Source organism: Aulostomus chinensis, chromosome 4 (genome assembly GCF_037954235.1).
Source record: "Aulostomus chinensis isolate RoL2024-O1b breed Wild chromosome 4, RoL_Achi_v1.0, whole genome shotgun sequence".
Lineage (NCBI taxonomy): Eukaryota > Metazoa > Chordata > Actinopteri > Syngnathiformes > Aulostomidae > Aulostomus > Aulostomus chinensis.
The window spans coordinates 4,086,606-4,112,973 of record NC_141323.1 but is presented as its reverse complement, the minus strand read 5'-3'; the positions used below and the strand labels follow the sequence as shown (position 1 = coordinate 4,112,973).

At 41.6% G+C, this 26,368-nt stretch overlaps 1 protein-coding gene across 4 annotated transcripts in view; it reads right to left on the bottom strand.

The window, feature by feature from the left end:
• The window catches only part of tbc1d22a (TBC1 domain family, member 22a), a 136,024-nt gene that overhangs the window by 74,568 nt on the left and 35,088 nt on the right, over positions 1-26,368 (bottom strand). For 2 of the 4 annotated variants that reach the window (XM_086201147.1, XM_086201148.1), the window contains 4 exons: positions 23,711-23,839; positions 21,119-21,181; positions 20,664-20,729; positions 15,909-16,023 (listed from right to left, as the gene is read on the bottom strand). In XM_086201147.1, coding sequence (XP_086057273.1) covers positions 15,909-16,023; positions 20,664-20,729; positions 21,119-21,181; positions 23,711-23,839 — 373 coding nt within the window. The remainder of the gene's footprint in view (positions 1-15,908; positions 16,024-20,663; positions 20,730-21,118; positions 21,182-23,710; positions 23,840-26,368) is intronic. The other 2 variants (XM_086201150.1, XM_086201149.1) reach the window with 2 other exon arrangements.

The following is a 26,368-nucleotide window of genomic DNA, read 5'->3' as shown; positions in this document are numbered from 1 at the left end:
TGGTAAGATTTCCATTCCATCAGTTTTGCAATCCCACATTTGTCACATGACAAAAAAACAATAACCACGGCTGTGTCCTATTATCGGTCACACATGTTTAGAAACAAAACATGACCACTGACAACTTGACATTCATCCTGGCCTCGCCAGTGGGTTCAGCGTGTGGTTCAACTGCGGCCTGGTATAAATTCTCCTCTCAGTAAAAGCAAAGAGAAGCACAGTCAGAATGTAAAGCATGGATGATGTGAGATGGACACGGTGAAATCAGTCATGAATCTCTGCATGAAAAGTCGGTTTTAGTACCATGTTTCCTCAGAAATAAGAGTCCAGGTGGAACAAAGCCACACGATGCTACACAACCTGAAATCCAAATAGAAATAGTTACTGAAAACCCTTTCATGAAAAAGGTAGAAATTGAATGGAAAAGAACAACCATCAAAAGTCTGTCAGTAAAGAAGATATTTCAGAGGAATGAAAGAGAGACATTGATACAATGAAAGGTTGAGACAGGCAGGGACAGAGGGTCACGACAATATGGCTGATTCAATTTCTGCTGGTCCCAATGCTATTACTTAACCTCAGAAACATGGTGATTGTGTTTGAAACCAAATAGCAGAGTGGGGAGACCAAGACACAGCTCAAGCCAGGAGAGCAACACAGAGAGATAATGTCAGAGAAAACTGAAGAACAAACCTCAAACTGTGAGAGACCGGGAGAAAATAATGCCTACGCTGAGTCAATAAACTCACTGAATGATTAAAGCAGGAGAAATTAGAGAAAGCAAAAGCAGATAAAGAACTAGGTAGAAAACACAGTGCTCCTGTTGGGTGTCAGCAGCAGAGCTTGGGCAATCACTAAGCAACTCATTAGAGGTAATAACAGCCGTTAATCAGAGGGCGACTCTGAATATAGAAGGCTCGACCAACAGTCGTCAGACCATGGGGAGAAAGGAGCCGATATTAGTTAACTGCCTGCTGGCCGAGATCCACTCAACAGATTGCTCAGTCTCTTGACAGATAAACAAGCAAATGGATAAAAAGAGAGGGAAGCAGTGAGATAGGATGATGGAGAGGAAGCAGGGACGGAGGGTCATTTTACAGACAGTTCATTTGAAAAAGGCATAAAATTCAGTGACTGTCAAGTTAAAGCACTGTACATTCAGATTTGTTATCAACTCAGCCTTGAGTCCAACTGCAATCCCTAATACTAAAAAATGAGGTCCACAACAGTTGGGTACGAACAGTAGTGGACCTGTGCTCGGCAGACTTTTTACTACTTTTAATACTCCAGTTATATTTGAAATGTAATGCTTTGGCTCATTATGAATTCCCACCAACGGTATGGACGGTATTCACAAGGTTTTGCAAACTGTGTCCACTGGAGAGCGCTCCAGCATTACCACCACAGCTAGACTTTAAATAATATTGAGGTTTTGGCACGACATAAATACTTCAGCTTCAAGAGGAGGGAGGGAGGGAGGCAACAAATAGGTTAGTCTTGCCTTCTTTTGCTGCTTATCCTGCGATTCTCAGCCACCTAACATACATTAGGTTGGGGGGGGGGGGTGTAACTGTAGTCAGTGGTTCCACTCAGGCTACTCTGTATCAAGTTATATTTCAAAGACCTGGCAAATTCTGCAGATTGTATTTACAATTTTGTATGTTGATGATAACCCAAACCCTTTGTTGCATCATCTCCAGCGGTCGGGGGATTTGGCTCTCTTAAGTTTTAGATCGAGTGGTTGAAAAAAAATACAGTTTCCTTTTTATATGTGAGAGGTTAACCTTACGAGGGAGCTAACCAGATACCATCTTGGAAGGCTTCAAGTCTGCAAGTCTGTGTCTGAATCAGACCAACTAGCATCCTTTCAGGAATTAAGGGAAGGATGTAGCTGTGCAACAGAGAGAAGCCATTGTTTGTTAAAAAAAGCTTTGATGGAGATTAGCAAAGATGCTTTCACAGCATCAGTTCTATGAAAACTGGAGAGTTATTCGGTAGAAGAACAAAGAATGCGAAAGGGGGCTTTTCTCAATGGAATTTTTTTTTTCCCGCTCTGCTGCTCCTATCGGTCACGTGTTATGTATGACAACACATGTACAGTCAATCAGCAAATCATATTTTGGAGGTTGAGTCCCCTGATGTGTGGGTGCAATTGAAATACAGACGAGCCTGACGAAGTCCAGCATGACAGGTCACGCCATGTTATGGGTGAAGCTCCAAGCCAGTGGGTAAGTAACAGACCAGAGGAGACAAGACAGAAATGTGGACAAGAGAAAAATAAAAGAAGACATTTTCACAAGAAAAGAGAATTGTGGCTTATAAGAGGATGTATCTCACCTTGTGGTTCAGGCGGAGTTTGACAGAAATGTAATGAAAACTAACATTTCAGCATCATTCACACTGAACCTTTGTTTATATATAGGATCTCAGCTTCAAGCCTGTGTTCTGTATATGTTGGATTAGCTCAAGTGCTTGTGTGTAGTTTTATACTCCTGCAGGCATTTCATCACAGCTGACTGATGATATGTTTCCACCTTCCCAGGTTTGTCCCTGGGTGCTGTGAGAAAGTCTATCTGCAATGCTGATCCTCTACGCACCACGACCACACACACATGCACACACTTCTCTGCACACACAGTGACAATGCAGGGGCTCTGCTCGTGTGCATGATGTACAAGTGGTCCCTCCTGTACACTGACTTTCTCAAAGACACAGCCGGCAGTGCTTCCTCACACACTTCTGAGGCGGGGTAGAAAATATGCTTCCGTAAACGTGGGTTGGGTTCTTTAATATCCTACTTGTGGTGCATTAGCAGCATAGGGCTGTCAATCATGATTCATGTGCTGCAACTGACATGATGTACAGTGTTACCTCATGGTGGCGGACTTATGTGGAATAAATCATAAGCAAGGACAGTGTAGACACAAATTAAACACACACGGAGGCACTAGATGCAGTCAGGATGGGGTTAATCTGGGTATATGTTCTCTCTGCTACTGTATGTCGATCTCTACCTAATAGAGTTGCAGCGCTTCCCTCAATCACAGCAACCAGAGCATTTTACTGCATTAGGGGAAGAGAATTAGTGTTACAATCTGTTATTTAGGTGAAACAGCGAGGTTTCAGAGGATGTACGCGTTAGCTGTGCCCTAGTGGAACATTCTTACCAATTAGGGCCAGTGTCGCTAATTAATGTTAAGAAACCTGATGATGAGATGAAATCAAACTTTGCGTTAAAATACTCTCTACAGCTCCAAAGAGAGCGAGGCAGGGAAGAACCTTCCCAAGAGACACATCCAGCTCGCGGATCATTTCAGGAGTTACACTCGCCAATTAAACTTCATATTATTTATCAGCACGCCATATTTCTTTATGCTTCTGCAGCGTTAACAGCAGACAGCTGGAGATACTATGCTTTCAGGGCGTCTCTCTGTCCCATTCTTGTTAACAAGATATCGCCTTGAGAGGAATTCTTCAAATTCAGCAAAAACATCCACTAGGACATGAGGATGAACTGAGTGGATTTTGGTGACCAAAGGGTCAAAGGTAACACGCTGACGCTAACAAGATATCTCAGGAGCACCTTGAGGAAATTTCTAAAATTTGCCAGTCATCCTGAGACTCCACTTAAACCCAAGAATAAAATGAAAAGATTCTGGTGGTCAAAGGTCAATGTAATTATCAAACTCACACAGATGTGATATATCAGGAAAGCATTGGAGCTTGTGGAAAATAAGTCAGATGATTTAGTAGAGACAGTGGTTACATAAATAGGCTTTAAATGTACACAGGCATGTGCTTGGCCATTATATTAGTCAGAATCAGGACTCGGAGTAGAATTGCAGTGCAGAATGTAGAGCGTCTGCAGACTTTTTTTAGTGGCGGTGACAGAATTATGCTCGCTTCAAATCAAGAACCTTATTACGTGTACCAAGGAGGTAATATTTTCAGTGTCGTTTGTTAGCAGGATTATGCAAATATTGTGAGGCCAAGTGTCACCAAATTTGGCGGAGGAGTGTAACATGGGCGAAGGAAGAGCCCATTAACTTTGGGGGCAGGAAGGTCGCATAACACTCTCTGATTGCCCTCTAGTTACATAAATTGGAACACAATAAAACATTTGAATTCAAAGTGTATTCATTTGAGTCATTCCTAGAATTCGAGTCTGGATCAAGTGGCATGATATTAACATACTGTAAAAGCTGCAGCAGCAAAAGATGAGGAATGCACAGAAAGACCGGCCTTCTACGACTACAGTAATTTATCCATCCATCAATTACGAACTTTCTCGTCTAAAGATGACATGCTTTCAATTTATAAACCTTGAGACTCTCTGAATGAGAGAATGTTAAGTAAATGAGGAGATTGTTTGAAAAAGAAGAGGCCATACGGGCCTTTCAAAACTGCACGACCCTGATAAGGATGCACTTTTATTGAACAGGCGAATGAATGTTTATCAAGAAGGCGTTTTGTCTCCAGTAAGTGCGCAAATAAGAACAGAAGTTTTTTTTTTCCAGTGTGAAACATTATGAAGAAGCCAGGAGATTATTTTTCTCATGTTAAAGGATGAAACTGATGAGAGATGTATTCAAGTACTCGTCCCTGTCACCGTGGTCAGAAATGAGGTGCCACAAATGCAAGTGAGGTTTGGAAAACAAAGGCATGTTGCCTTCCTTTCTCAGCTTATGCCACGACTTTTAAAAACTTTACCGTTTAGAATGGCAAAGAAAAAAAAGACACGGCAGAAAGTTCTTCTATGCTTTAGTCTGACCAAAAACTGCGTGTATAATTTGCAAATGTGCCCTAGGCAGACACCAGTTGCCGTGCAAAACCAAACACTTAAGCACAAAAGTGAAGTACACATTCCTCTGCATTTATCAAAGCTTGAAGTAGCTTCTTGAGAAAAAACCTGCGTGTCTGGAGAGTTTTTGTGGTTGCTTAAAGATTCATTCAAGCAACCTTCAACTGCAATCTGGACATCTAGTTGCTCTTAATGATGCCCCCCCACCCCACATCTTCCCAAATAACCACAAGGGCACATCTCCAAGATCTGTTTAAATTTACTGATGGCTGTGGTTGCCTGGGCACCTTGTTTGTCCCATTACCTCTGTTTGCACCTCGATGAGTGATGTGGGTTGGTTGCATAAATGTCGACAGTATTCCAGTCCCCCTTGTTGAGTAATTCACCAGTTCCATTTGATAAAGAGGCTCCACTTTTTTTTTTTCACCCTGGAATGAATATAAATTTTAAAATATACGTAACCTAGAACATTTTAGGCTTGTCCTCATCCTTTCTACCTCAAGGGCCCCACTCAAAAGCACATTATTGCATTTCTACAAGGACGACCATATAAGTCAACAAAATAGGAGGAAGTAGATCATGATTTTTAAAAAAGCATGACAAAGTACAAGAACTTTTGTCTCGGATAAAAAAAAAAAAAAAAAAAACTCAACTTCTGTTCTTATTTTTGTTAAGAAGACATAACCGAGTGCTCTTGGCATCTACACTCCCGTATACACATGCGTAACAAGTTTACCAATCAATGCTATGTTTCATTTTGACTTCTGGGAAATGAACAGAATTAATGTTATTGATGAACCGATTAGATCTGCTGTTTGTCATTTCAGTGGGTGAAATTAGCTGTCAGAAGCTAATAATAAGAAAGCTGATACACTGATTTGTTATATTTAATGAGGTGAAAATGGTGTTAAACTAACCCTGCGCACACTGTGTCACTATGAATTCAGGAGAAAGCAAACTTTACATTGCAGGACATTGATTTATATCAAACATGTATTGTCTAATACAAGCGCAAAGATGTCTAATTACTTTTGAATGTGGGTCGAATATTCAGCCTCCTCTTGCTGCTGTTTTGCTCTCTGCCATTCCTGGGGGAGACATTCGGCACTACCAAGTTCACCTGGTAGTTGCTGATGTATCTATCAGTTGTTGTTTGCTGGGTAGTGTGTGGTAGGATTTTGTTCACTGAAAACAAGCTGCCTGCTGCTGCTGAAAATGATGCTGGTGAGGGTGAATCAATACAGTAAAAAAGAGGCACAAAAAACAAAAAACAAAACTGGTAAGATGCTTGGAAGCTCAGGGGTACGGCAGAACCTTGGTTTTTCATTTTCTGTGGATCCATCACTGCATGGCAAACCAATCACATGACCCATTTGATGTGCTATTAATATGAAAATATCAGAACAGCTTTTAGGGTCTATATCACTTTAAAATGGCAGTAAGAACAATAAGAAACTGTCTGAGGGAACAGCGGTGGGATGGCATCAGACCAAATTCAGATTAACTGTTCCTCTTCGATATCGTATGGTGGGTGTGAACAGTGTATGTTGGGAGGATGGAAAAAGTTCGAGGCTCCCTCTTGTCATGAGCAGTTCAGAGCTGGGAGGTGGATGGGAAGAATCTTGAACTTGGCAGGATAAGAGATCATTTTTTACAATAAGTGGCCTTAGTTTGTATTTCATTTACATATAATGGTCTTACAGTAAATGTACCGTAAATTCCGGACGATAGAGCGCACCGTTATGTAAGCCACAGATGCTTATTTTAGGGAAAAAAATCAACTTTGTACACGTATAAGCCGCACCGGTAAATAAGCCGCGGTGCACGGCGGAAACACCTCGGCCGCCCGTTCTCTGCGTGTTGACCCAGTCTTCCAGAGCGTTTTCAAGTCCGGGCCATCTGCTATTATGACCTCTGAAAGCTTTTGTCGTCTTTTTGCATTGGGTCAGTTCGTCATGTTGCCGCCTCCAGCGTCTCACCATCGATTCGTTTATGCCAAACTTACGTGCTGCAGCTCTATTTCCATCTTTAACCGCAAGATTGATTGCCTTTACCTTGAAAGCTGCATCATAAGCATTCCTTCTTCTGCTCTCCATCTTGAGGGTGAGTACAAATGACTGAAAATATCATGTGATGCTCTTTTTACACTGCACCGCGGCATGGACTGGACGCTCCAAGTACAATACTTAGAGAAATTACCATAACATTTGGCTAGGAATTTCCCTAAGTACGGTACTTGGAGCTACCATCAGGAACAATAGGGAATTACTGCCCGCTGCCGCTGCCCGCCACACCCCAGGGTGAAGGTAAAATCCTCGTATAAGACGCACCGGAGTATAAGCCGCGGGGCATGAAGCGTCGAAAAAAGTCGCGGCTTATAGTCCAGAATTTACGGTATGTATACTTGGGCCAGACCCCACCATGTGTACCACAATAAGTAGTCAGGATATTGTTATGGTTGCATATTAGAATTAATATTTGTCAATTAAGCCCTTTTTTTCAAGGATGGATTTATTTGGTATTGTTTTAGGACGATTGTTATCATGTGTCATTATCATTACCATTATGATTTATTTCTATTATTTTATCTAAAAATAAAGAGACCGACTTCAATCAGCATATTCAGAAGCTGTACTACTGGGGTCCTCCAAGGGTATATTCTTGGACCACTTTTCTTGTATATATATATATATATATATATATATATGTGTGTGTGTGTGTGTGTGTGTGTGTGTGTGTGTGTGTGTGTGTGTGTGTGTGTATGTATATATATGTATGTATGTGTATATATATATATACACACATACATATATACACATATATATATACATATATAAATACATATTCTTGTGTATATATACATATATATATACATATATATACATACATATATATATATACATACATATATATATGTATATATATATATGGAGAGAGAGAGAGAGAGAGAGAGAGAGAGAGAGAGAGAGAGAGAGAGAGATGGCTCTATACAAATAAAACCAACTTGACCTGACTTCTACAACAGCCAAAAATATCTCTGTTGCTCCTACCATTGCATTTCAATGGTGACAGAGGTCAAGAGTAGCTTTAATTCACAAAGAATTTTTTTTTTCCAACTTTGATGAATTCCAGTTTTACTCAGATGCTTGTCTAACATTTAAATTATTCGCAATCTTACAGCCCCGTCTCCCAGAAAAATGCCCATTTTGATTACAACGGTGAAGGAGTGGAACTCAATAACAACAGACATGAGAGACTCAGAAAGCTTTGAGCAGGAGTTTTGCTGTTTAAAACAAAGGTCAAATTTTGCATAAATTCTGTGCAAAATTGGAATCTTCATTGATTTCCTTTCACAGGTGTATCACACATATCTACTCTCATACCGACTGTTTTTATGGTGCTGTTTTATATGTTCAGATTTATGGATCTTTCTGTCCGTGTGGCTTATGTCCACATGACTGGACTGTTTTTATATGCTGTTGTTTTAGAGAAATTGTAGTTGATGTTATGTGTTTTTGTCTGCATGCCCAGGGACAGCAGGTGTAAATGAGCTTTCAGCTAACACCGGTGTAATTACTTTTAATCATGCCTGATTCAATCATCGAAAATGGCATTAAGAAATTTAATCCCAACAGAAATGTAGAACACGGTCACTTTTTGGGTTGGTGAAACAAACTCTACACACTGTGTTCTCATGGACACAAACTTTGTTTTCAGTACAGAGCTAATTATCAACTTTTCTATAAAAATCCTACAACAGAGGAGCTGCTGCAGCCACTTTCTGCCTGCCATGACAAGTACAGCTTCGAAGTGGGATTGGTGATATTGTACACCAGGCTGTTAATCTCTTGGCTGATAGGAGGAAGAACTGCCTGGCTCTGCTCTTCCTGACAGCATGTGGGCATTTTCAAAGTCAGTTCATTTCTTTCTTTTTTTGGTTGTTGTTGTTTTCCTGCTCTGTTGTTTGTTCCTTCCTGTCATTCTCCATGCCCTCACTTTTCTTACTCCCAACCCTGCAAAAAGAGACTAAGAGGCCTGTTATTTTCTGAGATTTTGTCTCTTTCGCAGTTGTGAGCATCTTTCAATCATCTGTTTCCTTCTTTCAAGCCTTCAATCTATACCCCCCCCCCCCGTACTCCACATCCTCAACTCTATCCCTGTCTACCTAACCAGCTGTCTTTCTTCAGTGTGGATCCATACTTTGACACCAGCATGCAGATTACATTATAGATCCAGTGGCGGATCAATGTCCACTCCACATTAAAGGAGAGCTGGTCTTGCTCCATGGCCTGTCACAGCCCATCTTGGCCTTAATTATATGACTGTTATTGTCGACTAATGAGAGAGGCACTACACTGTGGAAGTTAGGAGAAGGACAAAAGTAAAGTGAGAATGAAAGACCCTCCAAATCAATTTCCACTTTGACAAGAGTGAAGACTGCTAGATTGCTCAAGAGTCCAGATGGATACCCGTAGTAGTGGTGGTTTTCCTACAATAGCATCAGGTAGGAATCAATAATCTAACAATCAGAACCTGCATCATCAAAAGGTTCTTGGAGAGTATGGCGGCTGAAAAAAAACTCTGGCGCCAAGACTACACCTGTTATGAGACAAGGAGAATGAAAGCAAACAAGTTAAAAGAAAACAAAGAACTACCACTTCCTGTTTATATACCAATCAGTGGCAGCTACCACCCCCGTTAGTGCAGATTCATAACTATGCTGCATGTATAATAGACTTTAAAATCTTTTTTTACTTCAGTTTTCACTCTGTGATTTCTTGGTATTTGCTGTGTATGAATTTTTCAAATTTGCTGAGGGATTTCTTAAATTACGACCCAAAGTATGTTTTGTCACAGCGACTTTTACCGTGGTTCACCAAAATTTTATCAGTTGATCCTTCAGTCAAAGTAAAGATGCGTGACAAATTTGAAACAGAATAACTCCCTTTAAGTGTTCCTGAGACATTGCATTCACAAGAATGGGACAAACATATACTGCCTCCTGCTGCTGCTGCTTGAAGGCAAAGTGATGAAAAAGCGAGAAGCTAACACAGATGAAGTCCATCACTTGTTAACCTGCTGTCACGCCTGTGAGCAACCATGCTCTCTGCTGACGTGCATGACATAGAAACTAACTGCTGTTTGCAGACTTGCATGAAGACGTGGCAAACAACCCCAAAAGGAGGAGAGAACAGATAGGAAAGACTTGTTCAATCACTGAAGTACCGGACAACGAGGTTTCCAACCAGTCAATCGTCAGACTGGCCCGTATCCTCACACACTGGCTGTCACACATAACTAAAAGGCACACATGCACTTTTGGCACAAAGCTTTAAAAAAATTTTTTTTTTTTTTTTTAAATTCACATTCAGTATAGCACAGACATCCAATACTACTGAAGCAGAACATAACCAGCAGGTCCGAGCACTGACACCAAAAAGCAATAGAGAGGAGCGTAATTCTGTTCTACATGACATTTGCCAATTTGGCAAGTAAGGCTGGAAAATGGAATCCATGGAAGTCTGGCCTTTGATGGGCGCTAATTTTAGACCCTTCAGCGTGCACAAAGCCGTATGCTTCTACGTGTCTACACTTTTACAGAACTTAAAAGTAGTATTTCCTTCAACTGCGGTTGGGTTCTGATTTCTGGCAATTTTGTCTGAACCCCAAAACGTGCTCACAGGTTTTGGAAGTCTCAATCTTTATTTGGAAATTTGTCCTGGGTTTTATGTGTTAAAGGGGCAGTCAGCAATGGATGATTTCTTCTTTTGCTAATATGCCAATATTTCACAACTGATTTTATCAGACAGACAGTATGTCCTGATGTAGATAGTATCAGAATAAAGCAATTTTTTATGATCTGTAGATACTGAAAAACAGATGTCAGCACTGGTTATTTGAAAAAGTAACTTTTTCTTTAATACCAACACACTCCTGCCCTCCGCTGGTTATTCAAAGCTCTCCACTTACAAGCTATATCCATGCATGAAAACATTTAATTGCATTGTTTTTTTTTTTTTAAACACATCTTTTTTTTTCTAAAATGAATTCATCAAAATTAATCAATTAAGTCCATATAATCGGGTTCCAGATGAATTCCAAAATCAAAGCCATAGTTCCTCAACTCTAAGTTCTATCATCCTACCAAATTAAATCCAAATCCATCCTCGATGCTTATCCTGCTAACAGACAAACCAACGGCAGCGATAACCTGACCTCCTCATCTGAGGTAATAATGTTATCTAGAAGAAACCTTTATGGCTTTCTACATTCAGGATGCATTGATGAGCGTAATTACAGGCTGGGAAGAAAGAGAAGTGATGGGTGAGAGCATTGTATCAGAAGAAATAACATTGGATAAGGGGAGAGGAAAAGAGAGCCAGAGCGTGCAACAGGGCACTAAACCATGAGAGTCTATCTCACACTACCTACACTTCCACAAAAGCCCAGAACCGGGCCCACCACATGACAGAGCCAAAGCTCATCCTGCAGCGTCTCTCTCTCTCTCTCTCTCTCTCCCTGCGTCAGAAAACAAGAGCACCTAACAACAACAACAACAGAGAGCATCAACCCGTCATGTAGGATGCCAGCCAGGCACGATAGAAGGTTTGTTGGCTCTGTATGTTATTCAAGGCTCATCAGTGCATGGAGATGCAGGAGAACAAAGAACAGGGTGATGCTTTGAAGATCTGACAAAAGTCTGACTCGCCCACAGAGAAAGGCAAAGGGATACGAGAAACAAACTCAGAGAGGTAGGGATGAAGACAGAAAGAAGGAGAAAATGAAAGAATTACAGCAAAGGCAAACGAGACAAGACACAGGAGAACATGATGAAGGAAAAGAGTGGAAAAAGTAAAGGACAGGAGAGGCTGAATGAATATAAAAAAACAAGTAAGGAGGGCGCGTATTGGAACATGAAAAGAGTCAATCAATGCTTCCTCGCCACAACAGCTCTATGAACAAAATGTTTCATTAAGAAATGGAGCAAATCTATTTTGAAGTCAAAGTCTTATTTTTTCTCTTTAACTTATTCTATTTTTGTGTCATTTGAATTTGTTCTGTCAGTGAAAATCTCACAGCCATTCTGGATCTAATATAAGCCATTGTTGCCAATCACCAAAGAAAATAATGCAATCTCATAGGAGAGCCCTGCAGTAAGATATACTGGTTTTGGATTCAACTGTTTTATGGTAAAATTGATTCCATTTCCAGATTTCACATTATGGCCAAGTGTAAAGTCTGTGGCTGGCTAAATTTGAGGTCTGCCTCTGAATTCTAGGACAGTTTGAAAGTCCCAAGGAGGGTCCAAAAAGTTTAGACAAAGTTTTGATTAAGTGGAGGTTAGGCCAGTCACAACCACTTTTTTTGTTAGCCAATATATTGCCCAATCTCTCGCTCCATCCAGGCGGATTGGGGTAGCGTCCGCAATGAAGCGGCTGCTAAACCGGTCCATTGTGGTGAAGAGGGAGCAAAGCCAAGAGGCGAAGCTCTTGATTTACCAGTCAACCTACGTTCCAACCCTCATCTATGTTCATGAGCTCAGCGTAATGACCGAAAGAACGAGATCGCAAATACAAGCGGCCAAAATGAGTTTCCTCCTTCCCTGAGAGACAGGGTGAGAAGCTCGGACATTCGGGAGGAACTCAGAGTAGAGCCGCTGCTCCTCCATGTCGAGAGGAGTCAGTTGAGATGGTTTGGGCATCTGGTGAGGATGCCTCCTGGACGCCTCCCTTGGGAGGTTTTTCGGGCATGCCCAACCAGGAGGAGGCCTTGGGGTCGACCCAGGATGCGCTGGGGGGATTATATCTCTCGGCTGGCCTGGGAACACCTCGGGATTCCCCCAGAAGAGCTGGTGGAAGTGGCTGGGGAGAGGACGGTCAGGGTTTCCTTGCTGAGGCTGCTGCTACATGAACCCGGATGGGCGGAGGACGACGAGGTATGAAGTGATCCTCACCCAGTTTCACCTGAGACTGGAGTGTCGAGTGTCTTGTCAGTCCATGAATACTCGTGTACCTCCATTAATTTCAGATGGAAACCTCCCTGATGTACATGGTTCGCGAAGCTTCCCCTTCCCTTGCCTGTCGCTCCAGCAGTTTCCTCAAGATGACTGTGGATGCCATGCTAGCAAAAACAAGCTAACAGGGTGATGAAGCAACAGGCTCTGACCATCTGTGTAGCTTGTCAGGGCAATGACGTTACATATTCCTATGACCTTTCAGTTAACAAGGTCTGAAAAATGGTCAAGGTCATTTGGATTCATCATATGACAGGTCGATCAATCGTTTATATTGGTAGGCCTGCTAGTGAAGTGAGAGCAGGTTTCCAGTAAGAATTCCATTGTACAGCTCTATCAAGAGTGCAATACCACTCCAATCCAGTCCAGGTTCATAGGAACCTGTTTACAGCCACCTCTTTTTGAAACTGTTTCTTATTAAGTTATGTTGAAGTTGTGGTGCTGCTGCGCTGAACTGCATTAAACTAAAAGAAGCTAAACGAAGCAAAGTTGTCCTGAATGAAAGAGAAGATTGTTACATCCTCATACTCACTAGGAGTCAGGGGTTTCAACCCTCTGCATGCTTACCAGCACTTAACATGTGGGTCTGACTGTCTCTACGACAGAAGTTGGTGCCTGCAAGACACTCACATTCACATTTTTGAAAGGAGGGCTTGGAAGAAGAAAAAAAAAAAAGCATGTGGAAAGCAGAGCTGTAAGCCATTTAAAGACGTGTCATGGGGGCACAGGGTTGCTTCCTACAGCTTACTGCTAGATGTTATAATCCACAGCAGCTCTTTTTACTGCAATGTACTGTTTGTGAGTACAGCTGTTATCAAACACAAATAAAGAGAAGAATGCCACTTCAGTTCCTGTGAAAAAGTGACCCCAGCTGTTGACAGCAAATGCTACCTATGTAATTGAAAATGTATCCTCCCTCATTCTATAGAAAAAAAATTGTTTTGCAATACAGGAAATACCAGGGAAAAAGACATGAGGGATTCCTCACCAAAAGAGCCTGAAAAATGACAACGTTTACGATTCCTTGGAACAATAAAGTACTACTGACTGAAGAATATTTCGCACCAAATTAACTTTGAACCTCTCACACAAAAACTACTGCTCACAAAATGAAATACCATAAACTTGACTTCCAACCTACTCCATAGTGCTGCACAACCCAGTGACTCAGCTTATCAGCAATCTTATCAAAGATAAGAAATGAGTCCTTAATCACAAGTCCACGAGGAAAAGTGTTGGTTCAAAACTGGCACGGCGGAACACTTTTGTTTTCATATGATGATAAACTGACAACCAACACAGGAAATTGTCATCACTGACGAGGCTCCGTCGATGGTGGGATCACTTCAGGGCTTGGTGTGTCTGCGTGTGACACAAGACTGCTCAGCGACTGCCACAGCTGCACACAGCTTGGCCCGCCGGTACCAGTCACCTCTGGAGACCCACAGACCAAGAGGGAGGCCTAGAGGGTGTGGTTGGACCAAGCCGTGTGCAGCCATTGCAGTCGCTGAGGCACAAACTCAGGCGTGAAAGGAGTTTGGTGAGGCCATGAAGAATGACTATCGATCAGCTCCGAAAAGGTTCTGCAACTGTCCATTGCCTGGGGGGGCACTTTGCTCACACTGTCTACAGTGGGGGTGGGAGGCTGCTGACATCAACTGGGGGGATAGTCGGACGGTGGAAGGAATACTTTGAGGAACTTCCTCAATCCCACCAACACGTATTCCATGGAGGAAACAGACGCAGGGGAGGACTTGGGGGGGGTTGTCTAATCTCCGGGGAAGAAGTCGCCAAGGCAGTGAAACAACTCTGCGTCAGCAGAGCTCTGGGGGTGGATGAGATCTGGCCTGGGTATCTCAAGGCTCTGGATGTTGTAGGGCTGTCTTGGTTGACACGTTTCTGCAACACTGCATGGACATCGGGGCAGTGCCTTTGGAGTGGCAGACCAGGGTAGTGGTCCCCATCTTGAAGAAAAGGGATCAGAGGGTGTGTCCAACTATCAGGGGATCACAGGAAGGAAGGTCTACGCCAGGGTACTGGAGAGGAGGGTCAGGTCGATAGCTGAACCGCAGATCAAGGAGGAGCAATGTGGTTTTTGTTCTGACCGTGGAACCATGGATCAGCTCTTTACCCTCGCTAGGGTGTTGGAGGGGGCATGGGGGTTTGCTTTGAGAGCACGTGGATTTTGAGAGGGCGGTCTGGGTTTTCTTGCTGAGGCTGCTGCCCTGAAACCCGAACCCAGATAAGCGGAGGATGACGACGACAAGAATGGTCGCGAGTTTCTCACATAATAACTTGCATCCTACAGATGCAGACAGTTTTCCGATAATCAAACGTGGAATTTATCTACGCAACATCTGCGAGAATGCACAATAAGGTCAACGTCGCTAAAAATGCATCAGGTGTAAATGCAGCTCATCTTTGCCAAGCAGAGGAGCTCTTTCTACCTGCAGCACAGCCTCTGAGTATCTGAGCCGTGTGTTCTGAGGGGTTTTTAGGAGAGATTTTAAGCAGTGTTCTTGTGCCCTTTCTTTTGATCCTTTCAGCTACAGGGTCATGGATATGCATCAATTTCTAAGGCAACAAACTTCCTGGTTGTTGCTGGTTTTCTATAATTTGAGGGAAAATGAATACTGGAGCCCACTTTTTTCTAGTTTTGCTTCATGTCATGTAACACCAATTTTAAAAACTACTGCCTTTCACAACCATTGAGACAAGTTTTAGAAGGGGAAAAAAAAAAAAAAAAGATTATCTTTCCAGTGGTGAATTTTTTCTTAAAATGCAAATTGAGACAGGAAGTAGACTTGAATGTGAAGTGAGAAATGGTGCAAAGAAAAAAAGGGGGAAAGAGGGGACACATTGGGAGGAAGTTCAAAAAGAAAGGCTGTCTTAAGAGTCCTGGAATTAATTCCTGAGACCTACTGATGAACTGACAAATGAACCCGGAGTCTTGCCAGCTACCAAAAGGTGTCACTTTGAAATATGGAGAACGGCACTTGCAGTGGAGGAACAGGCAAAAAGACGACACATCAATAGCGTGTAATACAAAATTTCTAAGCTGTTTAAAAGTAAAAAAAGAGAAATGTTACTCACCGATGTACTCAAAGACGTAGACGACAAAGAATGGCGTGACCAGGTCATTGATGCCTTGCACGTAGCCGCTTGCTGGGTGGCGGATCGCCCAGATAAAGAGGATCCGCTCAAAAATCTAACACACAAAGACAACGTGTCAGTACATGAGCTTATTGATTGAACACGTTTACAAACACGTCATATATATATGCCAAATCAACAATAAGATGAATCAAACATTTTAACTTGTATAATCTGTTCAATTTTTCTGTCAATCAACAAGCCAAAACATCTGGTTAGAATTTTGGGTTTCGATGATAAAAGTGTAAATTTTGAGAGTGATGTGTGGGAAGCAGTGCTCGAAATCAGAACAATTTGAGGCATGCCAAGCTTGTGAAGAGGAAAGCAGTAGAATTAATCTCGTTCACTGTGGGAGTCTGGCTGGAAAACTGCATATGTATGTATTTTTTTAAACTTAAACTGCTATTAAAGTGACATTTCTTAATCATCCCTCTACATAAGCCCATCAAAGATTTTGTTTAACCTCATCAGTTTTGTTTGTATTTGACGAATGTTTAATATACCCTGTGGAGTTTTTGAAAATCAAAAGTGCTGAGGAGTGATGTTCTTGCAAACTAGCCCTGTTTTTCTTGTATGGGGGGGCAACACAAGGACACACTTGCACTAATCTATAGTGGGTGGTGGCGGTGCGTGCCGAGCAATGCAATACACCAGTGAAGACGAGCAAAGAAAAGCTAGCTTATTCTGAGTCCTTCAAAAATGTACTTTCGACAACTACCAATAAGATTCATCTAAATTACGCAAGATAAATGTTCCATTAATTACAAGTCAAGATTCTTGTTTCAATCTCTACTCAAAAGGTTTTTTTAGTGTGTGTGTGTGTGTGTGTGTGTGTGTGGGGGGGGGGGGGGGCCCTGTATTTTCTATTCCACCACAGCTGTCTGATATTTGAATAGTCTCACCTTTATACTGGTATTTATTGTCAGCGTGGAGCACCCTCTCACATATCAATTTCTCAGCTGCACTTGTGCATCAAAAAAAAACAGCTGACTTTGAACACTGGTCCATACTTTGGTGCTGGTCTCTCTTCTGTCTCATCCCCTCTGAGCTTGTCTCCTCCATCACCATTCTGTCTCTCCCTATTTCTTGATTTTTTTTTTTTTTTTTTTTTTGTGCCAGGCACACACTTCCATCTTTGTTATGGGTGTCTCTTTAATGCTGTCAGCCCGAGTGAATTAGAGGAACCTTGATGTTCAGCTTATTTTTTTGGTTCTCAAATGGGATTCTAACAAAAAATACACACTTTTATGTACCAAAGTCACCAAGCACTTTTTTTTTTTTTTTTAGGTGTGTGTGTGTGTGGGGGGGGGGGGGGGGGGCATGTCATGTTCCTGTTACTTTCTTAATTAACCTCATAGCTCATTCTTTTATGGGTAAAAAATGGCTGAGGTAGCTTGTGGATGTAAAAACCCTCATTTTTATATTTAAATTAATTCAATCACTGTTTAGACAGTCAGGGAGAAGATGTAATTCTCTCTTGTTTTCCCTCAACACCTTGCACCTCCTCGTTCTTTATCAAAGCCCCATCCATCAAAGGTGCTGGTGCTAGCAGGGGGAGCCGGTGATGGCACTTTGTTTTCTCAAAAGCTGGCACACATATTTCACATTAGCGCCTCCCCACAGGAGAGCTTCAAGCATCATCACTGTCCACACCAACTTCACTACGAGCAAATGTGCGTGTGAGACAACATTTCCATGTGAAAGACAAAAAAAACACACATTTTCTACCTCACTAATTCGGTCTTAAGCTTTAACCAGAGTTCATTTTTGTCCTCAAAAGCCAGTAAACTAGACTAGACTTCTATCAAATATGTTAATCTCACATTAATATATTCTTCTCATCATGTAATGCATCTCCAGGACAAGTAATCGGCTTTCCCACAACTCCTCTGTCCTAACATTTTGACTCTGTCCCATTAAATCTGTAACAATAATAATCTCATGAGAAAGGAAGCAAAGTGATAGAACACAATGTCCAGCCAAACAACTTGCACTTATCTCACAGACAAAAGGACTACAAGTAGGTCTGCAGGTCTAAAGTCAACTCCACTGTCAAAAGATGATAGGCTAAAAGTAAAACAACCAGACACTCAAGGCCATGCATTCACTCTTTAAGGGCTTTTCATCTAAAAAGAAACACGTGAAATTGAAAAACAGAGAGAAACATGAGGTCTACTAAAACATTCTGTTTCTAAAGTCAGCAATCACAATTTTGCAAAGCTAAAGTGAGCACTAGTGTTTCACACTGGGAACTTGTAATTGCTGATCATCAGCATCTTGTGAAGACTGTATTGTTCTCTAAAAACAAGAAACACTCCAACAGTTAGATGCCACTTAGGAAATCACTGCTGAATTGCTTCAATATCCCTTTCTCCCTAAAATGGAACAGACTGTTGACTACCTTCCATCTCGAATTAATCTCACAGGGTCTCAGGAGGGGCGATGGATGGGGGGCACAGAAACAAACAACTAAATGAAATGAAGCAGAGGTGATTTTCAGGTGGCACCACAGCAAGCATAACCATATAAAAAGGGCCTTTGGAGTCTGCTGCATACAAAAATATATGAGGAGCATGTGGGTGGAATATTTCAATGCATGCGGGTGACTTTCACTTTACATGTGACAAGGGGAGAGGTGATGACTGGGGATGCAAGGGAAGGAGACACGGGCTCATGGAGGACAAGATGGAAAAGAAGGTAACAGGAGGCATATGCTATATGTTTAAATTGTGTTTAGTTGTGTCCTGTATGATGCCGAGGGGAACGTGTATTAATGTGCTCATACATGAGTAAAAATTTGTGTATTGATGCGCTCCTCAGAGAAATTACACTCACATGTGATAACACCTTGGTAAATTTGTCATTTTAGTGAATTAAGTGCAATTTTGACTCTACATACCGTGCTAATCTATATGACAGACAAGAAAATGTGATTCCTGGAGTTGCATTTATTCAGTTTGCCTCTGTTTCTTTCCAACAGAAAGCTTTGTCTCAGTATTGAATGTGTCCTTCTGACCTGTGAGGTGCCTCAGGGGTCAATTATTGGACCGATTGTATTGTCATTACTGTATGTATGTTCCCCTTGGGAAATCGATCCAAAATTTGGTTGTATTTTGTAACTGTTACACAGATGATACACAGCTCTATTTTCTGTTAGACCCAGGGACCTGTCAGATTCAACCAACCCACGCAAGTTACCCAAGATAAGTAACTGGGTGCCTCAAAACTAAAACTGAATATCTTTAAAACATACATTTTTTTGCCCCGTGTACCTGATCATGTACCTTCAAGTATTCCCCAAAACCTCAGCTGCTCATAGACAATCCTCTTCTAAAAACTTTAAGTATTCAGTAGTGCAACCTTCAACTGAGGGGCATCACCAATGTATCCTGTTATCTGCAGTTGGAAATGGTGACACCCTCCTACCCTCTAATCATTCTCATCTCTGTTCTGATGTCATTACTCTGGCATCCAATTAGTTTGAGGATATGAAATGATCACGGCTGAACCCTTTTTTCAAAGTGTTATTGTTGTTGATTATCATGTTCACTATTTTGTTCTGCAGTGCCTCCAATTCCATGTTGTTTTCATGCTGCTTTGTTGTTCTATTCTGTGACTCCAGGTTGTGAAGGGTCAACACATGTGTAGGTATATACAAATGTACATTCCTCCTAGTGTGTGTCTTTACTTGTCTTTAAGGGTGCATGCATATATCAGGCCACATGCTCACACCTGTTTGTAGAGCATACACACGGGGGTCCAGAGCCCCAGTCACTTCATTAGCCAGGAAGTTATGATGGTATTTTCCCAACTGGGTTTTCACTTTCACTGGTTCTCTGCATGACAGGACCTCCCAGAGGCACTGCAATATTAAAATCAACTTAACCCGGAAAAAATAAATGGGATTAACTTAATTTTAAGTTGTGTTGGGAACCTGTGTAAATAGTCCCACAGGCCTGTTGAGCTGAGCCAACCACTAAAAAACATGTTTATTCTTGCACTGCAGCAGAAAACAAAAGGGAGCTGTACCATATTTACATTTTAGTATTTAAGTAACACTTTCCAACTTAATAAAGGATTCAGTGTCTTGGTCCACTAATGTGAGGCTTGCCATATGTTTTTATAATGGGTCCTAATTACCACTGATAGTTATTATTTTATCAAAGATAATGCCTAAAAGGTTTTTAGGATAATTAGTTTCTATGTCCTCTACAACACTGCACCCCACTGTAACAAGCTCAGCTTTGTTCAGTAGCGCGAACAGAGTACAGCTAAGAAGCTTTTGTGAGCGCAAACCATGCTAAGTGGACCTTTATGTGTGTTTGATCTCATGCATGAGGGCACATGTGATTCATTTCTCCTCTGTGCGTTCTTAGTTTGTGCTTCCATAGGGTTTTTTTGTGTGTTTTTGTTCACCCACGCAGGACTATGCAATGTTCAGCAGCGAGGGTTTTCCCACTTCTCATTTTAAACAGATGGAGAAGTAAAATTGCTCACAGTGTCGATGAGTACTTGTCATGCCAAGAATGTTCTTTACTTATCATTCTATATCAGATTGTTATTCTTTAAACTTCTCTGACTTTCATCCCACACAATGTCAATACATGCTAGTGGTTACCGCCCAGATCTGCCTTAAAGCAGAGGGGGAAAACCCTCCTGGGTGAGATGGTGTGCGTGCAGCAGGGGGGCTCTCACCTCTTGGACAGAAGCTTGTTGAAAGAGAGGAATAAGAGGATTAGTTCTCGGTATGTCAATGTGAATCTGGAGAGAGAAAAAGAGAGAAAAAAGACAAACACTGAAGCAACGGGCAGGTTAGCACGGATCAGACAGAGAGAGCAACAGTTAGTGGATCGGTATCCTTGATTGAAGGCAGACGGGGGGTTTTGGTGGTCTGAAATGGATAGCAATGGTGGTCCTGAATGTGTGTGTCTGTGGGACCACATTTACACCATTTCAGAGAGTCTACCCAGCAGATGAACAATATGACAGGCAGACAGATTCATCAGAAGGGAGCCAGACGGATGCAGGACAGCGGCGGGAGCTGAGCCAGCTGAAACAGTCCAGATTGCACTGGACTGTTTGTGAGATTGTGTGGCTTGTTACTGACAGAACCTGGGATTGAGCTGCATTAACAGTCCTGTCCACCTTACCTCTGTCACCTTTGGCTGCAGCACCAAAGACTCGGGACTCATCCTAGGAATATCTATGTGGATCTGACAGCAACATGGGAGAGAAAATGTTAGATACATTTACACTCATATGGACGACCGCTTTAGTTCCCTATTCGCACTTTAAACTGTATTGTCCAGTTCAATGAGCTCCTTTTGGAAATCCAAGGATCTCACAAGTATTTATTTTTGTAACATTTAAATGTGTTTGACCAGATTACGGTCATGGAACCTCAACAGCAAATTTGGTACTTGCTTGACGGACCCATTAAACCTTCAGGTCCTGTCTTGGTTGATATTGTCATGACAGTCAGGTGGTTTGGATAGCAAACCAAACGACATGACTTGACCTTTTGAGCAAAGCTAGTTGTTGGTCTGTGTGATGTGTTGGTGAGAAAAAAATCATTGAAATTTCCATTGAATTATAATCACACTTACAATTTGCATACAGTCCTGCCACTGCGTGTGTTTCTTTGTTGCATAAGTCACTAAGTCCTGATGGCTCCACAATAAAATGCAAAATCTAACCTTTCTGATGATACAAGCACTGAAAGTTTGTGTATCATCTCCATAGTTCTTACATTACCTCCCACTTTGTAAAACAAACACAAAATAAAGTATTTTCTTTTCTATGTTATCTCCTGTGGGCCAATGAGTCAATGACAACAGTGAATACAGCCATGCCAAGTCATATCCCACGACCATGTTTTTAGTAGTGCTCCCCTACACAAGTATGTAAAAAATCTCTACTGCTGACATTTAATGCTCGACATATCTCAATTTGATCAAACGCGTCTAATTCCTTTGATATAAATCTAACACAAAAAAAAAAATTCTGTGAGTATTATCACATCAAATGATGGAAAATCTTGATAGAATGTTTTGAACCACAAAAAGATAAAGCCTGTATGTCTAATCTTCATAATGACCAAGATAAGAGTGTTGGAGTACAGATAGTGGAATTTCCCTGACAATAGTACTGAGATGCCCTGAATTAGGAGAAGAATGAAAAATAAAAGAATTTACCTTTAGAGAGAGAATGTAAAAGTCCTGCCCTTGATGTATTTGATATTAATATTGTATAAAATGATTCTGTAATACTTGTTCTGCTGATCCGACTGGGACTCAACGTCCGTCTTTTATGCAGCCTTCAGTTCATTGCACTGGTCTGCTGCAATGTACGATTGAGTCCCACCCGCCCCGTTTAAAACTGGACGCGGCAAAGAGTTACAAAGTAAATTAGAGACTGCTTGAAAGAGACATGGAAATAGGTTTACAGGTGGGAGGCAACGGAGTGCCAGTGTTGCTCTTTTACTGCTGCATGTGTGCGTAGGCAAACGTTGATACCAAGTACACCAAGACTCTGCTGTAGAGAGTGTTTGGTTTCAGTATCCCCTGATGTTCACTGATTAAAGCCCAACTACAAACACAAAACTCCTGTTTTTGTCAAACAAAAAGCTCACAAAGCTTGACTGTTTTTAACAAGTTCTTCCACAGGGTAAATGAAACTAGTGGTACTTCAAAAGTCTTACAGTACAAAGTGGGACCGCTATCATAGTCCATACGACCATATGCAATTGCACGCACGCACGCACACACACACACACACACACACACACACACACACACACACACACACACACACACACACACACACACACAGAGGTTAATAATAGATATGTATAACAGACACAAACTATTCAGACAGATGGAGAGATTAAGACTGACGGATGAAACATCCCATAGGAACTCAAACAAACACAAGACACGTAGGTGCATGCATGTGAACACAATGACTTAAATATACACTAAATACATATAATCCCACTCCCATGTGCTGTCAATTAATGTGCCAAATATGAACACACACATAACGACACACACAGAGAAACACAAACAGTGTTCGAAGGAGCCAAATTTGGCAGAATGTGAGGCTTCAAGATGCGATCCAAATAATGATGAAGTATAGCAGCTTCCTGGCACAGTGCAGAAGACATCAATGAGGATATTGGACAGAATATGAGAAGAGTGTGGTTTTGCTATCGACAGTCCACTTTGATGTTTCTTATCAAGCTGAAATGAAAGGGAAGTAGTTGAATGTGTAAACGAAGAGTATGTGAGGGAAGAGAGAGAGAGAGAGGGATGTAAACAGACAGAAGGACAGTGAGACCAAATATGATTTTCAAAGTCAAAGTTCATTGAAGCTCGGCGCTAGCTGCTGGACCACACTTCCTCCATGTCCACACACAAACAATACTCCAGGGACTACATGAGGGAGGACCAGGAAGGGACAGAGACATGGAAAAGTACTTCTTTTTCGCCATATACAACTGGTTTCAGTAATCCTGTCTGAAAGGACAAATCCTACACACACAAACATCTTTTTGTCCTTGGTTTCAGTTGAGGGAATACATTAGTGAAAGTTTTAGTAAATGGAAATGAAGCCTTTTGTTGTCTCTCACTCTGTCCTTCAAGGATTCAGACAATGTGGTAAAGGAAATCATTACATACACAATAGGTACAGTAAATTGTTCCTGTGTTTGTGTGCGGGCTTCAGTTCATGAGCACGTATACCTGTCTGTAAGTGTCCTGATGGTGCTCGTCATTGCGTGAGTCGTAGTATTGCTGGATGAAGCCGAAATATTCCTGCCTCTTCCTCTGAAGGACGCTTTCTCGCCTCTCTGCATTGGCTGGCAGGTAACCCTGAGGGGAAGGAGGTGACAGAGACATGGAGAGAAAAACTGAAGCTTAAAAAAAAGTGGAAAAAGGCAAATATAAGGTGTTATGATATACATTGTTTAACATTGTATTTTCTAGTGAGCAATATTTTTTTGTTCTTTCTTGTCGCTGACACATCAGACCAATGTAATGTTTGTATTATGACTCAGTCCAACACAAACTTCTATGATTTTGAACAAAGCACATTTTATTACTTCTAGTCTTTGGCTGCCTGCTTCCAGTTATTGAGCTAAGCTAACAAACCATCTCCGGGCTGTAACCTGATATTACATGAACGCAGTCATCAATCCTCACATCTCAGTGTCAGTGAGAAAGTGAACCAAAATCTCCTCTTTAACAACATCACAAAATCTTTTTTCATTAGGAATGGCATCAGTTTTTGCTTAAAAGTAAGATGTCTGTATTGCCGTTTTGAAGTTTTTGTTCAAGTATTAAAATATAAGTTTTAACTCCTCTTGAAAAGGAAATGTTTTGGGTTTTTTTTTTTAATTCCTTGATTTTTGCTGTTTTCTTGCTTATACATTTCATTGTATTTGGACAACGTTCAAAGTGAAACTGAATTAGAAAAGAAGAACAGCACCAAACCATTTCATATCTCCACTATTATCACCTTCAAATGTGTAAATTGTGTTTGAGTGTGAGTATCAGTACTTGGAAAGCATCTTCGCTGTTTGAAGACATTCGAGCAGGTTTCACATGGGATTCATTACTTCAGCTTTGCAGTTATTTAAACCACAATGTCCTATGAGTTTCTGGAGCCGCATGCCGTCTTGTGTTATCTCTCTTTTATAGATTTGTGTGTCAGTGTATACTGTTTAATGAGCTTTTAGCTCTTCTTTTACAACCTTGATGACTTCCTTTGTGCCGATTTCAATGACAAACCATGTTCTGGGATTCCGTAGTCTGTTACGGATAAATTTAACTTGGCAAAGTAAAACTTTCTGCGACTTGACCAAATGCTTCGCCACCTCCTCGGGGAGCTACCTTTGAGTCTGACAGCTACCTCCGTAGGCAGTCAAGCTTATGCAATAAGGAGAAAGTCAAATAAAAACTGAACAACAAATCTAAAGTCTAATAGAAGCACAAGCTGGGACCAGAGGCACTCAAATATTCACAAAGTTGACATCTTCAAAACAGAGCTCAAACATGACTGCAGGCCTGAGAACTTGTCCCTTTGATGGATTACATAGCATTCAAATTGTAGTTTTAGCAGTGTTTTCTTTGTCTTATGTGCATATAAGTATCTGTTCCTGATACTTTCTTTATTCTCTTTTTGGTTTTTTTTGGTTTTTTAATTAAACTTGATGTCCTTATTCCAGGTTTGGTAAGCAGACATTAGGGTTGGTTTCACTTCATGCTCAGCACTTTTTTCAGTCCATTTGGCTGCTGTCCAGACATCCGCGGCTTGTTCCTTTCAACTTTTCTGTAACATGCTTGCAGGCAAAGATATGTCCGCGCGCGCGCACACACACACACACAAACGCACACAAGCACAGATAGTGTCTGGTTTGGGTGACTATAGAGTCAAAAAGAAAATAAAAGACCAGCAAAATATTTAAATTGTTTCTTTTTGTGTTTCATCATGCACACACGCACACACACACACACACACACACACGCACACAAGCACAGATAGTGTCTGGTTTGGGTGACTATAGAGTCAAAAAGAAAATAAAAGACCAGCAAAATAGTTAAATTGTTTCTTTTTGTGTTTCATCATGCACACACACACACACACACACACACACACACACACACACACACACACACACACACACACACACACACACACACACACACACACACAATTGCTCCAATAGGGATGAATGGTTAATACAGCCATACCCTGCACCCATTGAAACTGCAACCATCCAACCGCCCAAGTATCTTCTCCAGGGCTTCTAGTACTGTGTTTGACAAAGCTATCCTTAATGTTAGCGGTGCTAGCCTAGCCACTGGTGGTGCTAGCACCATCTGTGGAGGTAAAAGGGGTGCACAACATGAGCCTGAATGCTTCAGGGGGTACAGCACTTAAAAAAGTTTCAGAACCACTTCTCTGCAGTACCCCCACTGAAAGTGTCATTATCTGTTGGTTTCAGTCTTTAGTTCAGCAAAGCAAATATGCAAATCCAAGCCAGCCTCCACAACAAATAGAGGGCATGGACGCCACATGTCACATCAACCTGACTGCTGGTTCTCCATCCGTGCTGCCAGTCAGTCAAACACACTTACATCTCTGCCCACAGAAATCAGGATTAGCAATGTGTGTGATTCTCTCGCAGTTGCATCCATCACGCGTTGAAACCGCTCCAAATACAAATACACACCAGGCCAGCTACAAAACAGTGGGCTCTGGTGTTACATGCACTCTGCCAAATGAAGGCGAGGGGAGCATGTGCGTGTTGAAGGTTAATGGACAGCTTAGTGGAGGTCAATCATACCGCAGCTGTATTACTGCTTGATAGGAAAGAACCATACACACACGGGTGAGGG